The following is a 27,768-nucleotide window of genomic DNA, read 5'->3' on the forward strand; positions in this document are numbered from 1 at the left end:
TTGAAAGTTTGCATGGTATCATCATTTCATCCACATAGCATGTTCAAGAAAGTTGAGAGGGTTACGACAAAAACTGGATGCACTTCGTGTACAAAACGGACAATCTCTTTCAAAGTATCAGGATTTCATACGGAAACTCGTTTGCTACAAAGGGGTTTCATTTTTTAAAACTTATTTGAACTCCTGACTTTTTGTGTGTTCAAAATGCACCATTCAAAGCCACATCATCATTTTTCAATCCTTTCTGACATCATTTGTTATTTTTCATGCATTTACTAATTATTTTGAGCTATAAGACCCTAAAATTGAAAAGCATTTCAAATAAACTCTGAAAAGGTTGAAAGTTGGCATGGTATCATCATTTCATCCATATAGCATGTGCAAGAAAGTTGAGAGGGTTACGACAAAAACTGGATGCACTTCGTGTACAAAACGGACAATCTCTTTCAAAGTATCAGGATTTCATACGGAAACGCGTCTGTTACAAAGGGATTTCATTTTTAAAAACTTATTTGAACTCCTGACTTTTTGTGTGTTCAAAATGCACCATTCAAAGCCACATCATCATTTTTCAATCCTCTTTGACTTCATTTGTTATTTTTCATGCATTTACTAATTATTTTGAGCTATAAGACCCTAAAATTGAAAAGCATTTCAAATGAACTCTTAAAAGGTTGAAAGTTGGCATGGTATCATCATTTCATCCACATAGCATGTGCAAGAAAGTTGAGAGGGTTACGGCAAAAACTGGATGCACTTCGTGTACAAAATGGACAATCTCTTTCAAAGTATCAGGATTTCATACGGAAACTCGTCTGTTACAAAGGGATTTCATTTTTTAAAACTTATTTGAACTCATGACTTTTTGTGTGTTCAAAATGCACCATTCAAAGCTGAGACTGATTTTGAATGGTGCATATTCAACACACAAAAAGTCTGTAAAGATCGCCAACCCCAACATAAAAAAAATGAGCATAGATGCGCTTATAGAGAAAATTCAACCTAAATTCATAATAAATTTCTATGAATTTCAGAGAAACGCATGCTGAATTGAGGTCAAATTCCCTGTACAAGGGCATCTATTTTCATTTTGAGAGGAGCTCAACAAGGCAGAGAGGGACGGGCTTATAAACCGGTGTGAGCGCCCTTCGGTTGGCAAGGTGGGACTAAACTCTGGCCGCAACGAGGACCAACCCTTTAGTCCCGGTTTGTGGCACAAACCAGGACTAATGGTCATGGGCCAGGGGCGAGGCGCATTGGTCCCGGTTCGTGCCTTGAACCGGGACCAAAAGGTCCAGACGAACCGGGACCAGTGGCCCGGCCGGCCCCCTGGGCTCACGAACCGGGACTAATGCACCCCATGGGTCCCGGTTCGTGCGGAACCGGGACTAAGGGCTGGCCAGGCCCGAACGAAAGCCATGTTTTCTACTAGTGGTAGTATCTTAAGTTAGTACCATTTCATATAATATTAGTGTATGATACTACTTCCGTCGGGGTTTATTGATCCCCTTCGTATTCTATGTCCAACTTTGACTGTAGATTTGACTAACAAATTATAAGTTGCATGTCACATAACTTATATTGTCACTCATATTTGAATGTGGTTTTCTATGATACTATTTTTAGGGTATTTAATTTATTTATTGATAATGAAATCAAATGTCAAAGTTTGATCCGAACTCTAAAAAGTACTAATAAACCAGGACGGTGGTTGTATTATGCATGAAAGTGGAAGTTTTGTGTAGGTGCCATAGAATTATATGATATTAATGTATGTTACTAAATTCGCATTGTATAATATCATAGATGACCTTATTTCCTTCCTTTTATATTTGAACGAAGACGCGAGGAGCATCTAGCCTTATATGAGTACGGAACTGAGTATGAAAGTAAATAGACATATTACAAGCAAGCTTGGATTAAAGCATATTTTCAGATACATGGGTTCAACCAAATGACCTTATTTAATGTCATGCAAGATACAATAAGCGGTTTAATATTTATTATGATACAGTATCCTTATATGATACTTATCTCTCTCTTTCTTCATTTAATTCTATGTACCTCATCAAAATTGCCTACTTGACATGCATGATACTAGCTAGCTATACTACTCCCACTATGGACAGCCTTATGCATTAGCGATATTATTGGTGTTCGTCATGCATTGCTAAGACACCTAAACGGAAACATGATTTCGCCCTATAACTAAAAAAGTAATGTGGGACATATCATATAGTACCCGTTGGAAATATGCCCTAGAGGCAATAATAAAATGGTTATTATTATATTTCCTTGTTCATGATAATTGTCTATTGTTCATGCTATAATTGTGTTATCCGGAAATCGTAATACATGTGTGAACACATAGACCATAACATGTCCCTAGTGAGCCTCTAGTTGACTAGCTCGTTGATCAATAGATGGTTACGGTTTCCTGACCATGGACATTGGATGTCATTGATAACGGGATCACATCATTAGGAGAATGATGTGATGGACAAGACCCAATCCTAAGCATAGCACTAGATCGTGTAGTTCGTTTGCTAAAGCTTTTCGAATGTCAAGTATCATTTCCTTAGACCATGAGATCGTGCAACTCTCGGATACCGTAGGAATGCTTTGGGTGTACCAAACGTCACAACGTAACTGGGTGGCTATAAAGGTGCACTACAGGTATCTCCGAAAGTGTCTGTTGGGTTGGCACGGATCGAGACTGGGATTTGTCACTCCGTATGACGGAGAGGTATCTCTGGGCCCACTCGGTAATGCATCATCATAATGAGCTCAATGTGACTAAGTCGTTAGTCACGGGATCATGCATTACAGAACGAGTAAAGTGACTTGCCGGTAACGAGATTGAACGAGGTATTGGGATACCGACGATCGAATCTCGGGCAAGTAACGTACCGATTGACAAAGGGAATTGTGTACGGGATTGCATGAATCCTCGACATCGTGGTTCATCCGATGAGATCATCGTGGAACGTGTGGGAGCCAACATGGGTATCCAGATCCCGCTGTTGGTTATTGGCTAGAGAGGTGTCTTGGTCATGTCTGCATGATTCCCGAACCCGTAGGGTCTACACACTTAAGGTTCGGTGACGCTAGAGTTGTAGAGATATTAGTATGCGGTTAACCGAAAGTCGTTCGGAGTCCTGGATGAGATCCCGAACGTCACGAGGAGTTCCGGAATGGTCCGGAGGTAAAGATTTATATATAGGAGGTCCAGTTTCGGCCACCGGGAGAGTTTCGGGGGTCACCGGTATTGTACCGGGACCACCGGAAGGGTCCCGGGGCTCCAGCGGGTGGGGCCACCTATCCCGGAGGGCCCCATGGGCTGAAGTGGCATGGGAACCAGCCCCTGGTGGGCTGGTGCGCCCCACCCAAGGGCCCAAGGCGCCTAGGGTTGGAAACCCTAGGGGGCCGGTTGGAAACCCTAAGGGGGCCGTTGCCCCCCGAGGGGCCGCCGCCCCCCCCCCCACCTCTAGATGGGATCTCCAAGGGGGGCATGCGCCCCCTAGCCCCTATATATAGTGGAGGGGAGGGAGGGCAGCGGCACCCTAAGCCCTGGCGCCTCCCTCTCCCTCCCGTGACACCTCTTCCTCCTCAAGTAGCGCTTGGCGAAGCCCTGCTGGAATCCCGCTGCATCCACCACCACGCCGTCGTGCTGCTGGATCTCCATCAACTTCTCCTTCCCCCTTGCTGGATCAAGAAGGAGGAGACGTCTCCGCTCCGTACGTGTGTTGAACGTGGAGGTGCCGTCCGTTCGGCGCTAGGATCATCGGTGATTTGGATCACGACGAGTACGACTCCATCAACCCCGTTCTCTTGAACGCTTCCGCTCGCGATCTACAAGGGTATGTAGATGCACTCCTCTCTCTCTCGTTGCTAGATGACTCCATAGATTGATCTTGGTGATGCGTAGAAAATTTTAAATTTCTGCAACGATCCCCAACAGTGGCATCATGAGCTTGGTCTATGCGTAGTTTCTATGCACGAGTAGAACGCAAGTTGTTGTGGGCGTCGATTTTTTCAATTTACTTGCGGTTACTAGTCTTATCTTGATTCGGCGGCATCGTGTGATGAAGCGGCCCGGACCGACCTTACACGTACGCTTACGTGAGACAGGTTCAACCGACTGACATGCACTAGTTGCATAAGGTGGCTAGTGGGTGTCTGTCTCTCCCACTTTAGTCGGATCGGATTCGATGAAAAGGGTCCTTATGAAGGGTAAATAGAAATTGGCATATCACGTTGTGGTTTTGGCGTAGGTAAGAAACGTTCTTGCTAGAAACCTATAGCAGCCACGTAAAAATTTGCAACAACAATTAGAGGACGTCTAACTTGTTTTTGCAGCATGTGTCATGTGATGTGATATGGCCAGAAGAATGTGATGAATGATATATGTGATGTATGAGATTGATCATGTTCTTGTAATAGGAATCATGACTTGCATGTCGATGAGTATGACAACCGGCAGGAGCCATAGGAGTTGTCTTAATTTATTTATGACCTGCGTGTCAACTGAAACGTCATGTAATTACTTTACTTTATTGTTAACCGTTAGCCATAGTAGTAGAAGTAATAGTTGGCCAGACAACTTCATGAAGACACGATGATGGAGATCATGATGATGGAGATCATGGTGTCATGCCGGTGACGATGATGAACATGGCGCCCCGAAGATGGAGATCAAAAGGAGCAAAATGATATTGGCCATATCATGTCACTATTTGATTGCATGTGATGTTTATCATGTTTTACATCTTATTTGCTTAGAACGACGGTAGCATAAATAAGATGATCCCTCGCTAAAATTTCAAGAAAGTGTTCCCCCTAACTGTGCACCGTTGCGAAGGTTCATTGTTCCGAAGCACCATGTGATGATCGGGTGTGATAGGTTCTAACGTTCGCATACAACGGGTGTAAGCCAGATTTACACACGCAATACACTTAGGTTGACTTGACGAGCCTAGCATGTACAGACATGGCCTCGGAACACAAGAGACCGAAAGGTCGAACATGAGTCGTCTAGCAGATACGATCAACATGAAGATGTTCACCGATTATGACTAGTCCGTCTCACGTGATGATCGGACATGGCCTAGTTGACTCGGATCATGTATCACTTAGATGACTAGAGGGATGTCTGTCTGAGTGGGAGTTCATTAATAATTTTATTAGATGAACTTAATTATCATGAACTTAGTCTAAAATCTTTACAATATGTCTTGTAGATCAAATGGCACACGCTAATGTCAACCTCAACTTCAACGCGTTCCTAGAGAAAACCAAGCTGAAAGACGATGGTAGCAACTATACGGACTGGGTCCGGAACTTGAGGATCATCCTCATAGCTGCCAAGAAAGCATATGTCCTTGAAGCACCGCTAGGTGAAGCACCCGTCCCAGCAAACCAAGACGTTATGAACGCCTGGCAAACACGTGTTGATGATTACTCCCTGGTTCAGTGCGGCATGCTTTATAGCTTAGAACCGGGGCTCCAAAAGCGTTTCGAGCAGCACGGAGCATATGAGATGTTCCAAGAGCTGAAAATGGTTTTCCAAGCTCATGCCCGGGTCGAGAGATATGAAGTCTCCGACAAGTTCTACAGTTGTAAGATGGAGGAGAATAGTTCTGTCAGCGAGCACATACTCAAAATGTCTGGGTTGCACAACCGCTTATCTCAGCTGGGAGTTAATCTCCCGGATGATGCGGTCGTTGACAGAATCCTTCAGTCGCTCCCACCTAGCTACAAGAGCTTTGTGATGAACTTCAATATGCAGGGGATGTAAAAGACCATTCCTGAGGTATATTCAATGCTGAAATCAGTGGAGGTGGAGATCAAAAAGGAACATCAAGTGTTGATGGTGAATAAAACCACTAAGTTCAAGAAAGGCAAGGGTAAGAAGAACTTCAAGAAAGACGGCAAGGGAGTTGCCGCGCCCGGTAAGCAAGCTGCCGGGAAGAAGACAAAGAATGGACCCAAGCCTGAGACTGGGTGCTTTTGTTGCAAGGAAAACGGTCACTAGAAGCGGAACTGCCCCAAGTACTTAGCGGATAAGAAGGCCGGCAATACCAAAGGTATATGTGATATACATGTTATTGATGTGTACCTAACCAGCGCTCGTAGTAGCTCCTGGGTATTTGATACCGGTGCGGTTGCTCATATTTGTAACTCAAAGCAGGAGCTGCGGAATAAGCGGAGACTGGCGAAGGACGAGGTGACGATGCGCGTCGGGAATGGTTCCAAGGTCGATGTGATCGCCGTCGGCACGCTACCTCTACATTTACCTACGGGATTAGTTTTAAACCTCAATAATTGTTATTTAGTGCCAGCTTTGAGCATGAACATTCTATCTGGATCTTGTTTGATGCGAGATGGCTACTCATTTAAATCCGAGAATAATGGTTGTTCCATTTATATGAGAGATATGTTTTGTGGTCATGCTCCGCTGGTCAATGGTTTATTCTTAATGAATCTCGAACGTGATGTTACACATATTCATAGTGTGAATGCCAAGAAATGTAAGGTTGATAATGATAGTCCCACATACTTGTGGCACTGCCGCCTTGGTCACATTGGTGTCAAACGCATGAAGAAACTCCATGCAGATGGACTTTTGGAGTCTCTTGATTATGAATCATTTGACACGTGCGAACCATGCCTCATGGGCAAAATGACCAAGACTCCGTTCTCCGGAACAATGAAGCGAGCAACCAACCTATTGGAAATCATGCATACTGATGTGTGCGGTCCAATGAGCGTTGAGGCTCGTGGTGGCTATCGTTATGTTCTCACCCTCACTGATGACTTGAGTAGATATGGGTATGTCTACTTAATGAAACACAAGTCTGAGACCTTTGAAAAGTTCAAGGAATTTCAGAGTGAGGTTGAGAATCAACGTGACAGGAAAATAAAGTTCTTACGATCAAATCGTGGAGGGGAATATTTGAGTCACGAATTTGGCACACACTTAAGGAAATGTGGAATTGTTTCACAACTCACGCCGCCTGGAACACCTCAGCGTAATGGTGTGTCCGAACGTCGTAATCGCACTCTATTGGATATGGTGCGATCTATGATGTCTCTTACCGATCTACCGCTATCATTCTGGGGTTATGCTTTAGAGACTGCCACATTCACTTTAAATAGGGCTCCGTCAAAATCCGTTGAGAAGACACCGTATGAATTATGGTTTGGAAAGAAACCTAAGCTATCGTTTCTTAAAGTTTGGGGATGCCATGCTTATGTCAAGAAACTTCAACCTGAAAAGCTCGAACCCAAGTCGGAAAAATGCGTCTTCATAGGATACCCCAAGGAAACCATTGGGTATACCTTCTACCTTAGATCCGAAGGCAAGATCTTTGTTGCCAAGAACGGGTCCTTTCTGGAGAAAGAGTTTCTCTCAAAAGAAGTAAGTGGGAGGAAAGTGGAACTTGATGAGATGACCCCTCTCGAACCAGAAAGTAGCGCAGCACAAGAAAATGTTTCTGTGGTGCCTGCACCGACTAGAGAGGAAGTTAATGATGACGATCATGATCAAGTTACCACTGAACTTCGTAGGTCCACAAGGACACGTTCCGCACCAGAGTGGTACGGCAACCCTGTCATGGAAATCATGTTGTTGGACAACGGTGAACCTTCGAACTATGAAGAAACAATGGCGGGCCCAGATTCCAACAAATGGCTTGAAGCCATGCAATCCGAGATAGGATCCATGTATGAAAACAAAGTATGGACTTTGACAGACTTGCCCGTTGATCGGCGAGCGATAGAAAATAAATGGATCTTTAAGAAGAAGACGGACGCGGATGGAAATGTTACCATCTATAAAGCTCGACTTGTCGCTAAGGGTTATCGACAAGTTCAAGGAGTTGACTACGATGAGACCTTCTCACCCGTAGCGAAGCTGAAGTCCGTCCGAATCATGTTAGCAATTGACGCATTCTACGATTATGAAATAAGGCAAATGGACGTCAAAACGGCATTCCTTAACGTCTTCCTTAAGGAAGAATTGTATATGATGCAGCCGGAAGGTTTTGTCGATCCTAAGAATGCTGACAAGGTATGCAAGCTCCAGCGCTCAATCTATGGGCTGGTGCAGGCATCTCGGAGTTGGAACATTCGCTTTGATGAGATGACCAAACCAGAACACATTGAGTGATAATCACATAGTGATGTGAACTAGATCGTTGACTCTAGTAAACTCTTTAGATGTTGGTCACATGGTGATGTGACCAGTGAGTGTTAATCACATGGTGATGTGAACTAGATTATTGACTCTAGTGCAAGTGGGAGACTGTTGGAAATATGCCCTAGAGGCAATAATAAATGGTTATTATTATCTTTCTTTGTTCATGGTAATTGTCTATTATTCATGCTATAATTGTATTGTCCGGAAATCGTAATACATGTGTGAATACATAGACCACAACCTGTCCCTAGTAAGCCTCTAGTTGACTAGCTCGTTGATCAACAGATAGTCATGGTTTCCTGACTATGGACATTGGATGTCATTGATAACGGGATCACATCATTAGGAGAATGATGTGATGGACAAGACCCAACTTAAGCATAGCATAAAAGATCGTGTAGTTTCGTTTGCTAGAGCTTTTCCAATGTCAAGTATCTTTTCCTTAGACCATGAGATCGTGCAACTCCCGGATACCGTAGGAATGCTTTGGGTGTACCAAACGTCACAACGTAACTGGGTGGCTATAAAGGTGCACTACAGGTATCTCCGAAAGTGTCTGTTGGGTTGGCACGGATCGAGACTGGGATTTGTCACTCCGTATGATGGAGAGGTATATCTGGGCCCACTCAGTAATGCATCATCATAATGAGCTCAATGTGACTAAGTCGTTAGTCACGGGATCATGCATTACGGAACAAGTAAAGTGACTTGCCGGTAACGAGATTGAACGAGGTATTGGGATACCGACGATCGAATCTCGGGCAAGTAACGTACCGATTGGCAAAGGGAATTGTGTACGGGATTGCTTGAATCCTCGACATCGTGATTCATCCAATGAGATCATCGTGGAACGTGTGGGAGCCAACATGGGTATCCAGATCCCGCTGTTGGTTATTGGCTAGAGAGGTGTCTCGGTCATGTCTGCATGATTCCTGAACCCGTAGGGTGTACACACTTAAGGTTCGGTGACGCTAGAGTTGTAGAGATATTAGTATGCGGTTAACCAAAAGTTGTTCGGAGTCCCGGATGAGATCTCGGACGTCACGAGGAGTTCCGGAATGGTCTGGAGGTAAAGATTTATATATAGGAAGTCCAGTTTCGGCCACCGGAAGAGTTTCGGGGGTCACCGGTATTGTACTGGGACCACCGGAAGGGTCCCGGGGGTCCACCGGGTGGGGCCACCTATCCCGGAGGGCCCCATGGGCTGAAGTGGCGTGGGAACCAGCCCCTGGTGGGCTGGTGCTCCCCACCCAAGGGCCCAAGGCGCCTAGGGTTGGAAACCCTAGGGGGCCGTTGCCCCCGAGGGGGCATGCGCCCCCTGGTTGGAAACCCTATAAGGGGGCCGTTGCCCCCCGAGCCCCCCCCCCTAGATGGGATCTCCAAGGGGGGCATGCGCCCCCCCTAGCCCCTATATATAGTGGAGGGGAGGGAGGGCAGCCGCACCCTAAGCCCTGGCGCCTCCCTCTCCCTCCCGTGACACCTCTTCCTCCTCCAGTAGCGCTTGGCGACGCCCTGCTGGAATCCCACTGCATCCACCACCACGCCGTCGTGCTGCTGGATCTCCATCAACTTCTCCTTCCCCCTTGCTGGATCAAGAAGGAGGAGACGTCTCCGCTCCGTACGTGGGTTGAACGCGGAGGTGCCGTCCGTTTGGCGCTAGGATCATTGGTGATTTGGATCACGACGAGTACGACTCCATCAACCCCGTTCTCTTGATCGCTTCCGCTCGTGATCTACAAGGGTATGTAGATGCACTCCTCTCTCTCTCTCTCATTGCTAGATGACTCCATAGATTGATTTTGGTGATGCGTAGAAAATTTTAAATTTCTGCAACGATCCTCAACAGTACCATGCTAGTATGATATAGTATCACAGTGCACAAAATTAGATAATAAATATTGTTAAATAAATCTTCTTCCAAACTTTAGATTGATAGATTATATAGATTAACGAAATGTGGAAATCTTGAGTGTTTTTATGAGACATCTTGAGTTTGTTGAATCTCCTATGGTAGATAATACTCCTTAGTGAGTCTTTTTCTAATAGTGTGACACTTGTCAATTTACTGTAACAGAAAATGTATTTCCTTTTCTATTTGAAATGCTTGCAATGGGGCAAATCAAATTAACTTGAATGACATACTTCATTAGGGGATGGACGTTGGGAGTGGCATAGTTGCAATGAGACCAAAGCCATACTTATCTTGACATCGGAAGTGCGGATCAAGATGCCTCAATTAATTTGGGTTAGTATGAAGGTCAAGCCTAAGTGTAAAGTCATTTGAAAATGCAATGCAATTGCATTACCTTGAGTAGTTGGGCTTGTGTACGCATATGAACATATCTTCATCTCAATAGTGACGGTGATGGCACATCCTATTTGATGAGATATTTACCACAAAAAACAAAGATGGTGTATATTAACAACATTTGCGATTGATCTATAAATGATGAGTAGTCCAAGGACTTGGGAAGTCATCAATACTGCACCATTTGCTGAAGAGATTGATCTAGCTATTGTCTATAGTTGTACGTCTTGAGCTCGTTGAACCTTCTATGATCAAGATTACTCTTGGACGAGTGTTTCTGTAAAAAATATGAACAATGGACACTTCAAACATAGTTTATAGAGCTGAATTGTGTATTTTATTTTCTTCTTGAAATGCATTAAAATGAATAATTTTAAAATTATCATCATGATAATTCAGCTGAGATGCAGGTAAGTATCGAGAGGCATTGTTGCATTGAGGCCAAACACTAATTTGTGTTGACAAGGAAAAGTGTGGATGCAATCATGCAACTTCATTAATTGGATTGGTTTATGCAGATTGCGCCACAATACACTCACAAGGCCTCGATCGGTAGGAGCACCCTTTAGTAACGAGTCTGTTGTCGCCATTGACTATGATCTTGCCACACATATACGGACAAGAGTTTGTTGAGTAAAAATTTCTGCATCATTTTGTCTTACATTTTTTAGTAATCACCAAAAAGTATTGATCATGTTGAACATTTTTTTCAAGAATCCATGTTGAACATTTTATATGGTAAACTTTACTCTTGAAGAAAGTCCTTCTCTCAAAACATTAACACTGAACAATTTGCAAATAGTTTAATTTAGAGTTGAAATGCATGTAAGTGAACAACAACGTCATACTTTGATCTTGCCACACATCATCGTGACAAGGGCATATGCATGTACCATGCATATATATGATCTATTCTGATTTGGTAAGGCTGGTTCGATGTTGTCAAAAAATTTGCTTTGTTAAGGATGACCGAGGGACTTCACAGGTCCTCCGGATCTCACCCTATTGACTTTGGGCATATTTCTCGAGAGAGAGAAACTTATCTTGATCCATTTAATGCATGTAAACGGCACCAAGCTCACATGCATGGCTTTAATTAGTTAGTATTTCGAGGTCAAACCAGACGCGCTAGCGGCTGTGAGTCGTTTGCAAGATGGGGCAGTTTAAACAGTGTCTATGCTATGTGCACCAAGAAAAAGCAACTCTATGCATCGTGTATACACTAAGGCTGTGTTTGGCAATCCACTGCTCCGTCACCAGGAAGCGGAGCGTGCGAGCAGCCTATTTTCCGCTCTCCGTATTTGTACTGTATGCCGCTCCACTCCGCGGCGGAGTTACGGAGCGGAGGGACTCCGAACGGAGCCTAAGTGTTACGTTTCCTATAGTATCTTAAGTTAGTACCATTTTATATAATATTAGTGTATGATACTACTTTCATCGGGGTTTATTGATCCCCTTCGTATTTTGTGTCCAACTTTGTCTGTAGATTTGACTAACAAATTATAAATTGCATGTCACATAACTTATATTGTCACTCTTATTTGAAAGAGGTTTTCAATTATACTATTTTTAGGGTATTTACCTTATTTATTGATAATGAAATCAAATGTCAAAGTTTGATACGAACTCTAAAAAGTACTAATAAACCAGGACGGAGGTAGTATTATGCATGCAAAGTAGGAAGTTTTGTGTAGGTGCCATAGAATTATATGATATTAATGTATGTTACCAAATTCGCAATGTATAATATCATAGATGACCTTATTTCTTTCCTTTTATATTTGAACGAAGACGCAAGGAGCATCCGTCCTTATATGAGTACGGAACTGAGTTCGAAAGCAAATAGACATATTACAAGCAAGCTAGGATTAAAGCATATTTTCAGATACACGGGTTCAAAGAAATGACCATATTTATTGTCATGCAAGATACTATAAGTGGTTTCATATTTATTATGATATAGTATCCTGATATGATACTTATCTCTCTCTTTCTTCATTTAATTCTATGTACCTCATCAAAATTGCCTACTTGACTTGCATGATACTAGCTAGCTATACTACTCCAACTATGGACAACCTTATGCATTAGCGATATTATTTGGTCTTCGTCATGCTTTGCGAAGACACCTAAACAGAAACATTATTTCGCACTATAACTAGTAAAGTAATGTGGGAGATATGATATAGTACCATGCTAGTATGATATAGTATCACAATGCACAAAATTAGATAATAAATATTTTTAAATAAATCTTCTTCCAAACTTTAGATTGATAGATTCTATAGATTAACGAAATGTGGAAATCTTGAGTGTTTTTATGAGACATCTTTAGTTTGTTGAATCTCCTATGGTAGATAATACTCCTAGGTGAGTCTTTTTCTAATAGTGTGACACTTGTCCATTTACTGTAACTGAAAATGTATTTCTTTTTTCTTTTTCAAATGCTTGCAATGGAGCAACTCAAATTAACTTGAGTGACATAATTCATTTGGGGATGGGCGTTGGGAGCGGCATAGTTGCAATGAGACCAACATACTTATCTTGACATTGGAAGTGCGGATCAAGATTTGAAAATGCAATGCAACTGCAACTGCATTACCTTGAGTAGTTGGGCTTGTGTACGCATATGAACATATCTTCATATCAATAGTGACATAGATGGCACGTCCTGTTTGATGAGATATTTACCGCAGAAAACATAAATGGTGAATACTAACAACATTTGCAATCAATTTGTCAATGATGATTTGTCCAAGGACCTGGCAAGTCATCAATACTGCACCCCTTCATGAAAAGTTTGATCTAGCTACTGACTCTTTTTTGTGGCGACAAACACTTGAGAAAATTTTGATGTGTCATTTTGTACGTCTTGAGCTTGTTGAACCTTCTATGATCAAGATTACTCTTGGACGAGTGTTTCTGTAAACAATCAGAACAATGAACACTTCAGGCACAGTTTATAGAGCTGAAATGCGTATTTTATGTTCTTCTTGAAATGCATCGAAATGAGTAATTTTGTAATTATCATAAGGATAATTCAACAGAGAATGCACGTAGGTAACGAGAGACATCGTTGCATTTAAACCAAAGCCTAATTTCCATTGACAAGGAAAAGTGTGGATGCAATCATGCAGCTACATTAATTAGATTGGTTTATGCAACATGCTCTGCAATACATTCGCAAGCCCTTGGTCGATTGGAGCACCCTCTAGTAACAATTTCGGTGTTGCCATTGACTATGATCTTGCCACACGTATACGGACAAGAGTTTGTTGAGTAAAAAATCCCATGTCGTCTTACAATTTGTAAGCACGAACAAATATTGATCATGTTGTACCTTTTATATGGTACACTTTACTCTTGAAGCAAGTGTTTCCGTCAAAACTTGAACACTGAACAACTCACAAATATTTCCTCTGTATCTAAATATAAGACGTTTTTGTAGTTTAATTTGAACTAGCAAACGTCTCATATTTAGATAAAGATGGAGTAGTTTAGAGTTGAAATGTGTATGTCATTTTCTATCTGAAATGTGTGTAAGTGAACAGCAACGTCATACTTTGAGCTTGGCATACGTCATCGTGACAAGAGCGTACCATGTGCCATGCATATATATGATCTACTCCCTCATTTCCCAAGTATTTGTCTTTCTATACATTTCAAATGGTTTATAACATACGGATGTATGTAGACATATTTTAGAGTGTAGATTCACTCATTTTGTTCCGTATGTAGTCACTTGTTGAAATCTGTAGAAAGACAAATATTTGGGAATTGAGGGAGTATTTTGTTTTAGTAGGGCTGGTCCGTTGCTGTCAAAAGAAAAAAACTTGGCATGCATTATCGGTAGTACATGTGGAGTGCTTTTTGGTTATGCTTTGTTAGCCCCATTGACTTTGTCCATTGACTTTGTATAGAGTTTCCCGATAGAGAAAAAATCGTTTTGATCCGTTTGATGCGCGTGAACGGCGCCAAGCTCACAGTCATGGCACTAATTAGTTGGGGTTTCGAGGTCAAACCAGCCGCTAGCGCGACTCCAAGTCATTTGGAAAATGGGGCAATTTAGTCTGACGCTACCTTCACCAAAGACAAAGCAACTCTATGCATCGTGGGGATGTCACTGCATTAATTAGACTGGTTTACGCAACTTAGACCACAATCATTAACCACGACAAAAAAAAACTACTGATCGAAGGACCTGGCAAGTCCTCGATAGGGGCACTCTTTAGTAAAGAGTTCGGTGTTGCCATTGACTTTGAGCTTGCCACATGTATACGGACAAGATCGCATAATCCATTATTTTTCTTAGCTTTTTTGGCAAGCATAGCAATAACCCTCAAAAGAGGGTTCCACATATTACTATTAGCAACCTAGGCAATGTACAAAGATCAAGTTTCCTCTACGAAAAGAGATAGCTTCAAAAGCCATTTTAGAATTACATCTGGAGCATTTTGGTGTGACAATGAAGATATATTAATTATTAAAAAAGTTTGACATTTGCAAAAAAAGCATTTTTAGCGGGCAAAAGCATATGCTTCCAAAAGTCGAATTGGATTTCTGGCAACTAGAGGGATTTCCACTGAAGAAATCTTCTTTGCAAGATTATGGGCCATAAGATTCTTGATCCTTGGGATGCTCAATCCTGTAAGAAGCAATATATAATAGCTGTCACCGCTAGTTTTTTTTTTCAGGAAAAACTTCCAATCTATTCATCTTCAATCATGGTAGTACAACGAATATTAAAAATAATAAAAAATACATCCAGATCCATATACCACCTAGCGACGACTACAAGCACTGACGCGAGCCGAAGGCGCGCCGCTGTCATCGCCCCTCCCTCGCTGGAGACGGGCAAACGTTGTTGTAGTAGACAGTCGGAAAGTCGTTGTGCTAAGGCCCCATAGAACCAACGCACCAGAACAGCAACCGCCGCAGATGAAGAGTGTAGATCAAAAATATCCAACCTAAAGACACACAAACAGAGACGAATGACGAACAGATCTGAGCAAATCCACCAACGATAGATCCGCCGGAGACACACCTCCACACGCCCACCGATGATGCTAGATGCATCATCGGAACGGGGGCTAGGCGGGGAGACATTTATTCCATCTTCAAGAAGCCGTCGCCGTCTCGCCTTCCTGAGCAGGACACAAACCCTAACAAAGCTTGAAAAAAGATCAAAAAACGTAGCCCTCCCACCGGCAAGGGCCGAGATCCACTCCGCCTCCATGGCCCTAAGGCCACCGGAGACGGAACGGACCGGCACCGGCGCTGGCAGGAGGCAGAGAATCTTAGTGTTTTGGAGGCGGCGGCTGGCTAGGGCAACGTTTCTTGCAAAAAAAAAACTGTCACCGCTAGTTGGAGTACATTATCTGTCCAAAAAATGAAATATGGCATGCATTACCGGTATAGTAGTATTTGCTTATGAAGTTATGATTTGTTCACACGGATGACCAGCGGAACGTAGCAAGTCATGTACTTCACCCCATTGATATTTGGCCAGAGTTTCTTGTGAGAGAGAAGCGTGCACGCGGCAAGGCTCATATGGCATCAATTAGTTGGGGTTTCGAGGTCTGTGTGACTCTGAACGTTTTCGACGGCTAATCTAGTTACACGAGGATTGGAGCTTTAGTTGCCTACCATGACAATATCAGTGTTTCAGTTTATTTTTGATAGAAACATGCAGTGTGTCACCCGAAAAAAAAAGTCATGAGTCACTGGAATTTGCATCCTTGCGCGACTGGAATTGCCATCGAGAACGTCAGGGCCGAGGCGGCACACACCTAACGTGTGGCACTTATCATTTCGGTTAAAAAATGTACAGTTAATTCATCAAATGAAGTAGTTGTATGATACTAGTATGCACTCTGAAAACAGTACTCCTTCCCTTTCCGGTGCATAGGATCTACTCGTGTGTATCCCTAAATCGATAATTCGATCAATGCGATACAAATTGTATACCATAAAAGTTATAGTATTAGAGAACAAAACATTTGAGTGTTCTAATGATATATTTTCATGACAAAGTATATAACTTGTCTTATGTTGTTCAAAGGGCTCTACTGGTCCACCAACACCAAATCAGTCATCGTCGTTGTCATGTCTGCCAAGCGTGCTGCCATGCCGTGTGCATATATTGATTGTAGTGCTTATCCGCACAGTAGTGCACTGCAAGGTGCAACCTTGCCTCGTGATTGCGTTGCAGTGCCTGCCCTCTCCGTGAGGTGCCCCCGGATCAACCATGCTATGCTCACGGATGCCTGCCACCTTGATGCATCCACTGGCGGCACCAATGCCTCCACATGGTGTTGGTGTTCTTGAGATCGGCAGTGTCGTTGATCGAGGACATATTTTTGTGAAAGGAGTTGCGCTCGGTGGACCAAGATAGTAAGACACGAGACGAAGAATTGTGGTGGGATTATGATGTTGGCCTGGCATGGACGGGGTAGCTGCCGCCTGACATCGGTGGAGGACCCGATGACAAATTGGGAGCCTGGGCTCCAATGGCCTGTATACGTCGATGTAACGCCCCAGACACATCCGCCGTTGGTTGTTACTTCTGGCGGGATCTAGAGTGGCCCCATAGATCAATACCAGTCTTTTCTACGCACTTTGTCCTCACTCGTGCGCGCCCGGGAGCAACTTCCCGGTCGGTCACCCATGCTAAAATTACTTCAAGCTGAGCACGCTTAACATTGAAGTTCTTTCTGAATGAGCTTCCGGAAAAGAAAAAATTCCTTATTGATATGAGTAGTCTATCATCCCTAATAAGCCAGACTATCACAGTCGATAATCAATTTTTTGGCCTGGATTTTGGGGTTTGCACTAGGCGTACATGTCTATAAGCTGAGTGCCCCATAAATTGCTCTGAGTTACATATGAACACAACGCAACAAATAATTTTCCTGTAATGCATTGAACTGATCGGACAGCTCGCGACCCGGCCGACCATTTAAAAAATCAGTCGGACGACTCGTAGCATGCTTCATAAGATTGATCTGGGGAAAATAGTAGCAATACTAATTAATGCGGGTGGCAGCAATTAGTTAAAATAATTGGAGTGTTAATATCCCTCAGAAAAAAAATTGGAGTGCTAATACGTGATGAGGAGCTGTACAGAAGTACCTCACTGCTTATAAAGAGGCCGATGAGTTGCAGGAAAGTTCAGACACGTCCAGGCCCAGCATGCAGCTAATGTGGACGGCACTGACACTGCTGCTGCTCCTTGCAGCAGCAGCGGCAGCTACCACCGAGAGCCTCACCGCGCTGACTCCTGAGTGTCGGCGGAGCTGCGGCGGCGTGGACATCCCCTACCCCTTCGGCATCGGCCAGGGATGCTTCCGCAAGGGCTTCGAGATCGAGTGCACCAAGGACGGCCCTGTCCTCGCCGGCACGCCGCTCCGGGTGGTGCGCCTGTCCGTGGATCCAGACGAATCCGAGGTGATGCTCCCCATCGGGTATCACTGCTACAACGCGCCCAGCCCCGGCTCAGACGAGGATTTCAGCTACGCCGAGACGGAGATGAACAAGGACGGCGTGTACCGCATCTCCAACACGCACAACATGCTCGTCGTCATCGGCTGCAACACCATGGCCTACACCGGCAGCAGCAAGACGGAGGGCGGCACCGACAGCTACGCCTACTACACCGGGTGCATGTCCTTCTGCAACAACTCCGCGAGCGCGCAGGACGGCCTCTGCGCCGGCGTCGGCTGCTGCCACGTCGACATCCCGCCGGGGCTCACCCACAACTACTACAAGTTCCGGCCCTACGACCACTCCACCATGATGGACTACAGCCCCTGCGAGTACGCCTTCCTCGTCGACAGGACCAACTACACCTTCCTCCGTTCCCACCTCAAGATGGACACCAAAAGGACCTCGCCGGTGTGGCTCGACTGGGCCATCCGCGGCAACAGCTCCAACCCCGGCGACACACCGTCGTGCCAGCAAGCGGCCAAGACGGCTCAGTACGCCTGCGTCAGCGCTGACAGCCGTTGCGTAGATTCCACCAATGGGCCAGGCTACAACTGCAAGTGCTCGGACGGCTACGAGGGAAACGCCTACTTTGCCGGCGGATGCACCGGTAAGACCCACCATTCTTAATTTTGTGTTTTCGTTCAGGTCCCGATCGATCTACTGAGATTTTATCAAGTCTCGATCAATTTGGAAAATGCAACTCAATTTGGAAAATACTTTTTCGCCGTTGCACTTTTTACAAAATGATGCAGACTACAAATTAAACTCTCAAACCACTAAGGCCCCGTTTGTTCGGGCTTTTGTTTCTGCTTTTGCAGCTTTTTTATTTTGACCAAAAAGCCACAAAAGCTCCTAAATAGGTGCTTTTAGAGCCTTTACGGCTTTTGGCGAATCAATATAACAATATTTAGCTCGAAAAGCACCTATTTAGGAGCTTTTATGGCTTTCTGGCCAAAGTGAAAAAGCTGCAAAAGCAAAAGCAAAATCCCAAACAAATAGGGCCTAAGACCTAGCAAAACCATTTTCTTTATTCATCTATATCCTAGTTAACGATTGTTTCTATCAATTTGTGCGACACAGATATTGATGAATGTGCAGATCCAGCCAAGTATGGTTGCTACGGTGTGTGCACGGATATCGTAGGAGATTACAAATGCGAGTGCCCTCCAGGTTATCGGAGTCGTGATCCAAGAACCGAACCATGCACTCAAAAGTTCCCACGTGCAGCACAGATTTCCATAGGTATATATCATACTCCTACCACACGAGTTACTAATTTTCAATGTTACTATATGTACCACATTCTAGGTAGTATGTACCTTTTTACCATATTACTTTATAAGTACGAATATGAAGGTATTTTCAAAATATACTAATAACTATGGACTCACACACAAACTTTTTCATATATCTCACTTTGAAAAATCTTGGATATAGTATATGAGCATGCTTAGAATGAAAAAGTATTATATATACTACATGGTAGTATAAGAGACATGAGGGTAACTACCACTGGGTATATATTATGATCCCTAATTGAATGGTTACACTTAGTTTGTATGTATCTTGCCATCCATTTTTTGAACATATTTACTGGCACTTCGAATCAAGCGTAAACTCAAAATTTAACTTTGATCATTACAACAGTTAAGTTGGATGATAGACAAATTAATGTCGAGAAACTTTCATTATTACAATAGTTTTAAATTTGTTTCTTTGCCCATGTAGGTGCAATAGGTGGCATTCTTGTCTTGGCATTTCTGGCATTCTTTTTTATTCTTCGCAAAGAGAAGCGGAAGGCCAAAGACTTTTACCGAAAGAATGGTGGTCTTACGTTAGAGAAAGCTAGAACTATTAAGATTTACACCAAGGGGAATCTCAAACCAGTTTTAAAGAGTACCAATGTAATTGGTAAAGGTGGCTTTGGTGAAGTTTACAAGGGTGTTGTTGATGGAGTTATCGTCGCAGTAAAGAAACCAAATGGTCGTAGTGTCCTAGAGAAGGAGCAATTTCCAAATGAAGTCATCATCCTGTCTCAAGTCAGCCACAAGAACATCGTAAGGCTTATAGGTTGTTGCCTCGAAGTGGATAACCCCATGCTAGTCTATGAATTCATCTCCAAAGGAAGCTTGGAGGACAATCTTCATAGAGCTGACAACAAGGAGCTTCTTGACTTGGATGTACGTCTAAGTATTCTTGAAGATTCAGCACATGGTCTAGCTTATATGCACTCACAAACCCATAACACAATCCTGCATGGTGATGTTAAACCAGCAAACATACTCTTGGATGAAAACTTTACCCCGAAGATCGCGGATTTTGGCATATCGAGGTTGATTGCACAAGGTAAGGACCACACTAGAAACATCATAGGTGACATGTCTTATATGGATCCCGTATACCTACAAACAGGTCGACTGACCGACAAAAGTGATGTCTACAGTTTTGGGGTTGTCATCTTAGAGCTCATTAGCAGGAAGAGGGCCACTCATTCTGACAATAATAGCCTAGTGAAGAGCTTCCTAGAGTGCCACCAAAATGGGGAGAGCATGACTGAGCTCTTTGATAAGGAAATTGCAACGACCAGAGATTTGGAACTTCTCAACAAGTTGGTAGATATTGCTGTTGAGTGTCTTAACCTTGAAGCAGATCAAAGACCGTCAATGACAGATGTTGCAGGTCGCCTTGTCACGCTGCATAGGTCTCGTAATCCTTAGGTTCGTTTCCGGATGGGAGTTTCAACAGCATGTATGTTAAGTCGAATAAGATAGGTAACTATCAGTGTCAACCATTGTTGTATTTGTGGTTCCAATTTGTACTACTATAGTGAGTAACTTTATATTTCATATTACCAAATGCATGGATTGATTTTCTGATTAAACCATACTGTAATAGGGTAGTGATTTATTCTTGGTCCTGCAGAGCTCAATGAGATCATTACAAAACATCATCTTCCATAACAATATTTGGGTTAGGTACATCACTAGTATGGTACGCGGTGTTTTTTTTTCCTTTCGGCAGAGACACCTGCCTTAGATTGCTTCTAAGATTCAAGTCAAAACGGAAAAGTTGAGTAAAAAATCTAGTGGTCTGCCTACCCACACAGTCGTTGTTGGGTTGCAACCTCGCCTATAGCTAATGCATCAGCCATCGAATTTGCCAAGGGAAGTACCACCATGTGAGGACCGAAGGACATCGTTTCCTGGTTGGATTTTGCTAACTGCACACCATATATGCCTACGATGACTTTAGTATTGCTTGGTATACTAGGGCACCATACTAGTAGGTTTTTCTATGTGTAGTTGTTGTTAAGGTCCTGCTCAACCCCTTGAGGTGGAGCATGAGTTTCACTCTGAAAGCCGAGGGCCTCGCCCATGTGCCGGTAGTTCCGGTCCATTTCCATCGGCTAATTTGATGCCACCCATTTTTTCCATGTGTACTAAGGGTGTGTTGTACTCCCTCGGTCCCATGATATAAGAATAAACTTCAATTGCGTTGTTAGCTCTGTATTGCTTGGTTTCTTGCAAGAACGAGTGGGGCGACCTATATAGAGGTTGGGTGATGGGGTATGGAAGGCAACAATGCATCATCCGTGAGACTAGTACTAAAGTCCTATAAAAGGGGTGGCAAAAGTCTTCACTAATAGACTGAAGACTCTCATCCCCCTCCTCATCCACGAAACCAAACTGGGTTCATCAGTGGGCGCAAATAGTGCCGAAAATTTCTTTTTCGCTGCCAACCAAGTCTTCTCCTGCCATATATAAGCACCTACCATGGTCCTAAAACTAGACTTCTGAAAAGCATTTGACTCACTCTCTTGGTCCTCCTTGATAGCCATCCTAAACTGTTAGGACTTCCCGGAGATGGATCAATGACATTCTCTCCATACTGTTAAATGGTGTCCTAGGAACTTGGATAAACTATAAAATGGACTGCCCCAAGGAAACCCTCTTTCCCCCCTACCTCTTCATTATCATTGCTGGCCTACTACAACAAATGATCCATCAAACGGCAGACACACTCCATCTTCACCACCCCATCTTCACACACCTCCCTCCGACTGTTGGGAATCGTAGCATAATTTTAAAATTTTCCTACGCTCACCAAGATGCATCTATGGAGTCTACTAGCAACGAGGGGAAAGGAGTGCATCTACATACCCTTGTAGATCGCGAGCGGAAGCGTTCCAATGAACGTGGATGACGGAGTCGTACTCGCCGTGATCCAAATCACCGATGACCGAGTGCCGAACGGACGGCACCTCCGCGTTCAACACACGTACGGTGCAGCGATGTCTCCTCCTTCTTGATCCAGCAAGGGGGAAGGAGAGGTTGATGGAGATCCAACAGCACGACGGCGTGGTGGTGGATGTAGCGGGTCTCCGGCAGGGCTTCGCCGAGCTTCTGCGAGAGAGAGAGAGAGGTGTTGCAGGGGAGGAGGGAGGCGCCCAAGGCTGTCGTTTGCTGCCCTCCCTCCCCCCCACTATTTATAGGACCCCTGGGGGGGCGCCAGCCCTTCGGAGATCAGATCTCCAAGGGGGGCGGCGGCCAAGTGGGGGGGAAGGGGTGCCTTGCCCCCCAAGGCAAGGGGAAAGCTCCCCCCCTAGGGTTCCCAACCCTAGGCGCATGGGGGGAGGCCCAAGGGGGGCGCCCCAGCCCACTAAGGGCTGGTTCCCTTCCACTTTCAGCCCACGGGGCCCTCCGGGATAGGTGGCCCCACCCGGTGGACCCCCGGGACCCTTCCGGTGGTCCTGGTACAATACCGGTAACCCCCGAAACTTTCCCGGTGGCCGAAACTGGACTTCCTATATATAGTTCTTCACCTCCGGACCATTCCGGAACCTCTCGTGACGTCCGGCATCTCATCCGGGACTCCGAACAACTTTCGGGTTTCCGCATACACATATCTCTACTGTTGGAAATATGCCCTAGAGGCAATAATAAATGGTTATTATTATATTTCTTTGTTCATGGTAATTGTCTATTATTCATGCTATAATTGTATTGTCCGGAAATCGTAATACATGTGTGAATACATAGACCACGACCTGTCCCTAGTAAGCCTCTAGTTGACTAGCTCGTTGATCAACAGATAGTCATGGTTTCCTGACTATGGACATTGGATGTCATTGATAACGGGATCACATCATTAGGAGAATGATGTGATGGACAAGACCCAACTTAAGCATAGCATAAAAGATCGTGTAGTTTCGTTTGCTAGAGCTTTTCCAATGTCAAGTATCTTTTCCTTAGACCATGAGATCGTGCAACTCCCGGATACCGTAGGAGTGCTTTGGGTGTGCCAAACGTCACAACGTAACTGGGTGACTATAAAGGTGCATTACGGGTATCTCCGAAAGCGTCTGTTGGGTTGGCACAGATCGAGACTGGGATTTGTCACTCCGTGTGACGGAGAGGTATCTCTGGGCCCACTCGGTAATTCATCATCATAATGAGCTCAATGTGACTAAGGCGTTAGTCACGGGATCATGCATTGCGGTACGAGTAAAGAGACTTGCCGGTAACGAGATTGAACAAGGTATTGGGATACCGACGATCGAATCTCGGGCAAGTAACATACCGATTGACAAAGGGAATTGCATACGGATTGATTGAATCCTCGACACCGTGGTTCATCCGATGATATCATCGTGGAACATGTGGGAGCCAACATGGGTATCCAGATCCCGCTGTTGGTTATTGACCGGAGAGGCGTCTCGGTCATGTCTGCATGTCTCCCGAACCCGTAGGGTCTACACACTTAAGGTCCGGTGACGCTAGGGTTGTAGAGATATATGTATGCGGAAACCCGAAAGTTGTTCGGAGTCCCGGATGAGATCCCGGACGTCACGAGAGGTTCCGGAATGGTCCGGAGGTAAAGATTTATATATGGGAAGTCTTATTTTGGTCGCCGGAAAAGTTTCGCGCTTTATCGGTATTGTACCGGGAGTGCCGAAAGGGGTCCGGGGGTCCACCAAGGGGGTCCACCAGCCCCGGGGGGCCACATGGGCTGTAAGGGGTGCGCCTTGGCCTATATGGGCAAAGGGCACCAGCCCCAAGAGGCCCATGCGCAAGAGATAAGAAAAAAAGGGAGAGTCCTAAAGGGGGAAGGCACCTCCGAGGTGCCTTGGGGGGGAAGGACTCCCCCCTGGCCGCACCCTTCCTTGGAGGAAGGGAAAGGCTGCGCCCCCCCCCTCTCCCTTGGCCCTATATATAGTGGGGGGAAGGGAGGGCAGCAACATCTAAGCCTTGGGCGCCTCCCTCCTCCCCTGCAACACCTCTCTCTCTCTCGCAGAAGCTTGGCGAAGCCCTGTCGGAGACCCGCTACATCCACCACCACGCCGTCGTGCTGTTGGATCTCCATCAACCTCTCCCCCCCCCCCTTGCTGGATCAAGAAGGAGGAGACGTCGCTGCACCGTACGTGTGTTGAACGCGGAGGTGCCATCCGTTCGGCACTCGGTCATCGGTGATTTGGATCACGGCGAGTACGACTCCGTCATCCACGTTCATTGGAACGCTTCCGCTCGCGATCTACAAGGGTATGTAGATCCACTCCTTTCCCCTCATTGCTAGTAGACTCCATAGATGCATCTTGGTGAGCGTAGGAAAATTTTAAATTATGCTACGATTCCCAACAGTGGCATCATGAGCCAGGTCTATGCGTAGTTACTATGCACGAGTAGAACACAAAGTAGTTGTGGGCGTTGAGTTTGCCAATTCTTCTTGCCGCTACTAGTCTTTTCTTGTTTCGGCGGCATTGTAGGATGAAGCGGCCCGGACCGACCTTACACGTACTCTTACGTGAGACAGGTTCCACCGACTGACATGCACTAGATGCATAAGGTGGCTAGCGGGTGTCTGTCTCTCCTACTTTAGTCGGAACGGATTCGATGAAAAGGGTCCTTATGAAGGGTAAATAGAAATTGGCAAATCACGTTGTGGTCATACGTAGGTAAGAAACATTCTTGCTAGAAACCTACAAACCACGTAAAAACTTGCAACAACAATTAGAGGACGTCTAACTTGTTTTTGCAGCAAGTGCTATGTGATATGATATGGCCAGAAGATGTGATGAATGATATATGTGATGTATGAGATTGATCATATTCTTGTAATAGGAATCACGACTTGCATGTCGATGAGTATGACAACCGGCAGGAGCCATAGGAGTTGTCTTTATTATTTTGTATGACCTGCGTGTCATTGAATAACGCCATGTAAATTACTTTACTTTATTGCTAAACGCGTTAGCCATAGAAGTTGAAGTAATCGTTGGCGTGACGACTTCATGAAGACACAATGATGGAGATCATGATGATGGAGATCATGGTGTCATGCCGGTGACAAAGATGATCATGGTGCCCCGAAGATGGAGATCAAAGGAGCATGATGATATGGGCCATATCATGTCACTATTTGATTGCATGTGATGTTTATCATGTTTTTGCATCTTATTTGCTTAGAACGACGGTAGCAAGTAGGATGATCCCTTATAATAATTTCAAGAAAGTGTTCACCCTAACTGTGCACCGTTGCGAAGGTTCGTCGTTTCGAAGCACCACGTGATGATCGGGTGTGATAGATTCTTACGTTCGAATACAACGGGTGTTGACGAGCCTAGCATGTACAGACATGGCCTCGGAACACACGCAATACACTTAGGTTGACTTGACGAGCCTAGCATGTACAGACATGGCCTCGGAACACGGAGGACCGAAAGGTCGAGCATGAGTCGTATAGAAGATACAATCAACATGGAGATGTTCACCGATCTTGACTAGTCCGTCTCACGTGATGATCGGGCACGGCCTAGTTGAACTCGGATCATGTTTTCACTTAGATGACTAGAGGGATGTCTATCTGAGTGGGAGTTCATAATCAGATGAACTTCATTATCATGAACATAGTCAAAAAGTATTTGCAAATTATGTCATGGCTTGCGCTTTAGTTCTACTGGTTAAGATATGTTCCTAGAGAAAATTTAGTTGAAAGTTGGTAGTAGCAATTATGCGGACTGGGTCCGTAAACTGAGGATTGTCCTCATTGCTGCACAGAAGGCTTATGTCCTTAATGCACCGCTCGGTGTGCTGAACCTCAGCGTCGTCCGTAGATGTTACAAAACATCTGACATACATGTTTTGATAACTACGTGATAGTTCGGTGCGGTTTAAAATTGTGGCACCAAAGACGTTTCTGAAACGTCGCAGAACATGTGAGATGTTCCGAAGACTGAAATTGGGATTTCAGACTAGTGCCCACGTCAAGAGGTATGAGACCTCTGACAAGTTTCTTAAGCCTGCAAACTAAGGGAGAAAAGCTCAATCGTTGAGCGTGTGCTCAGATTGTCTGAGTGCCACAATCGCTTAAATCGAGTGGGAGTTAATCTCCCAGATGAGATAGTGATAGTTCTCCATAGTCACTGCCACCAAGCTAGTAGAGCTTCGTGATGAACTATAACATATCAAGGATAGTTATGATGATCCTTGAGCTATTCGCGATGTTTGACACCGCGAGAGTAGAAATCAAGAAGGAGCATCAATTGTTGATGGTTAGTAAAACCACTAGTTTAAGAAGGGCAAGGGCAAAAGGGATACTTCATGAAATAGCAAGTCGTTTGCTGCTCTAGTGAAGAATCCCAAGGTTGAACCCAAACCCGAGACTAAGTGCTTCTGTAATGAGAGGAACGGTCACTGAAGCAGTACTACCCTAGATACTTGGTAGATGAGAAGGCAGGCAAGGTCGACAAAGTATATTGGATATACGTTATATGAATGTGTACTTTACTAGTACTCCTAGCAGCACCAGGGTATTAGATACTGGTTCGGTTGCTAAGTGTTAGTAACTCGAAATAAAAGCTGCGGAATAAATGGAGACTAGCTAAAGGTGAGATGACGATATGTGTTGGAAGTGTTTCCAAGGTTGATGTGATCAAGCATCGCATGCTCCCTCTACCATCGAGATTTGGTGGTTGCGCTGAACATGATTGGATTATGTTTACCGCAAAACGGTTATTCATTTAAGGAGAATAATGGTTACTCTGTTTATTTGAATAATACCTTCAATGGTCTTGCACCTAAAATGAATCTCGATCGTAGTGATACACATGTTCATGCCAAAAGATATAAGATAGTAATGATAGTACCACATACTTGTGGCACTGCCACTTGAGTCATATTGGTGTAGAACGCATGAAGAAGCTCCATGTAGGTGGATCTTTGGACTCGCTCATTTTTGGAAAGATTGAGACATGCGAACCATGTCTATTGGTATATATGCATGAAGAAACTCCATACAGATGGATCGTTTGGACTCACTTGATTATGAATCACTTGAGACATGCAAATCATACCACATGGGCAAGATGACTGAAAGGCCTCGTTTTCAGTGAGATGGAACAAGAGAGCAATTTATTGGAAGTAATACATTTTGATGTATGCAGTCCAATGAATGCTAAGGCATGCAGTGGATATCGTTATGTTCTTACTTCACAGATGATTTGAGTAGATGCTGAGTGTATTTACTTGATGAAACACTAGTCTGAATTATTGAAAGGTTCAAGCAATTTCAGAGTGAAGTTGAAGATCGTCGTGACAAGAGGATAAAATGTCTGTGATATGATCATAGAGATGAGTATCTGAGATACGAGTTTGGCAGACAATTGAGACATTGTGGAAAGTGTTTCACAATTAATACCGCCTGGAACACCATAGTGTGATGGTGTGTCCGAACATCATAACTGCACCCTATTGGATATGGTGCATGCCATGATGTTTCT

At 44.3% G+C, this 27,768-nt stretch overlaps 1 protein-coding gene across 1 annotated transcript; it reads left to right on the top strand.

Moving 5' to 3' along the window:
• Nucleotides 1–17,699: 17,699 nt before the first annotated feature.
• LOC109751818 (wall-associated receptor kinase 2-like) lies at nt 17,700–20,992 on the top strand. The gene is made up of 3 exons (XM_045230334.1): nt 17,700–18,600; nt 19,074–19,235; nt 19,722–20,992. The coding sequence occupies exons 1-3, from the start codon at nt 17,700–17,702 to the stop codon at nt 20,708–20,710; spliced, it is 2,052 nt and encodes a 683-aa protein (XP_045086269.1). The 3' UTR covers nt 20,711–20,992.
• Nucleotides 20,993–27,768: the final 6,776 nt, after the last annotated feature.

Source organism: Aegilops tauschii, chromosome 1, assembly GCF_002575655.3.
Source record: "Aegilops tauschii subsp. strangulata cultivar AL8/78 chromosome 1, Aet v6.0, whole genome shotgun sequence".
In the NCBI taxonomy this organism is placed as follows: Eukaryota; Viridiplantae; Streptophyta; class Magnoliopsida; order Poales; family Poaceae; genus Aegilops; species Aegilops tauschii.

Coding starts and splice junctions, on each gene's coding strand:
- LOC109751818 (XM_045230334.1), top strand. CDS start 17,700: ATGCAGCTAATGTGGACGGCACTGACACTGCTGCTGCTCCTTGCAGCA. Junction 18,601..19,073: donor CTTTGCCGGCGGATGCACCG/GTAAGACCCACC, acceptor TGTGCGACACAG/ATATTGATGAATGTGCAGAT. Junction 19,236..19,721: donor TGCAGCACAGATTTCCATAG/GTATATATCATA, acceptor TTGCCCATGTAG/GTGCAATAGGTGGCATTCTT.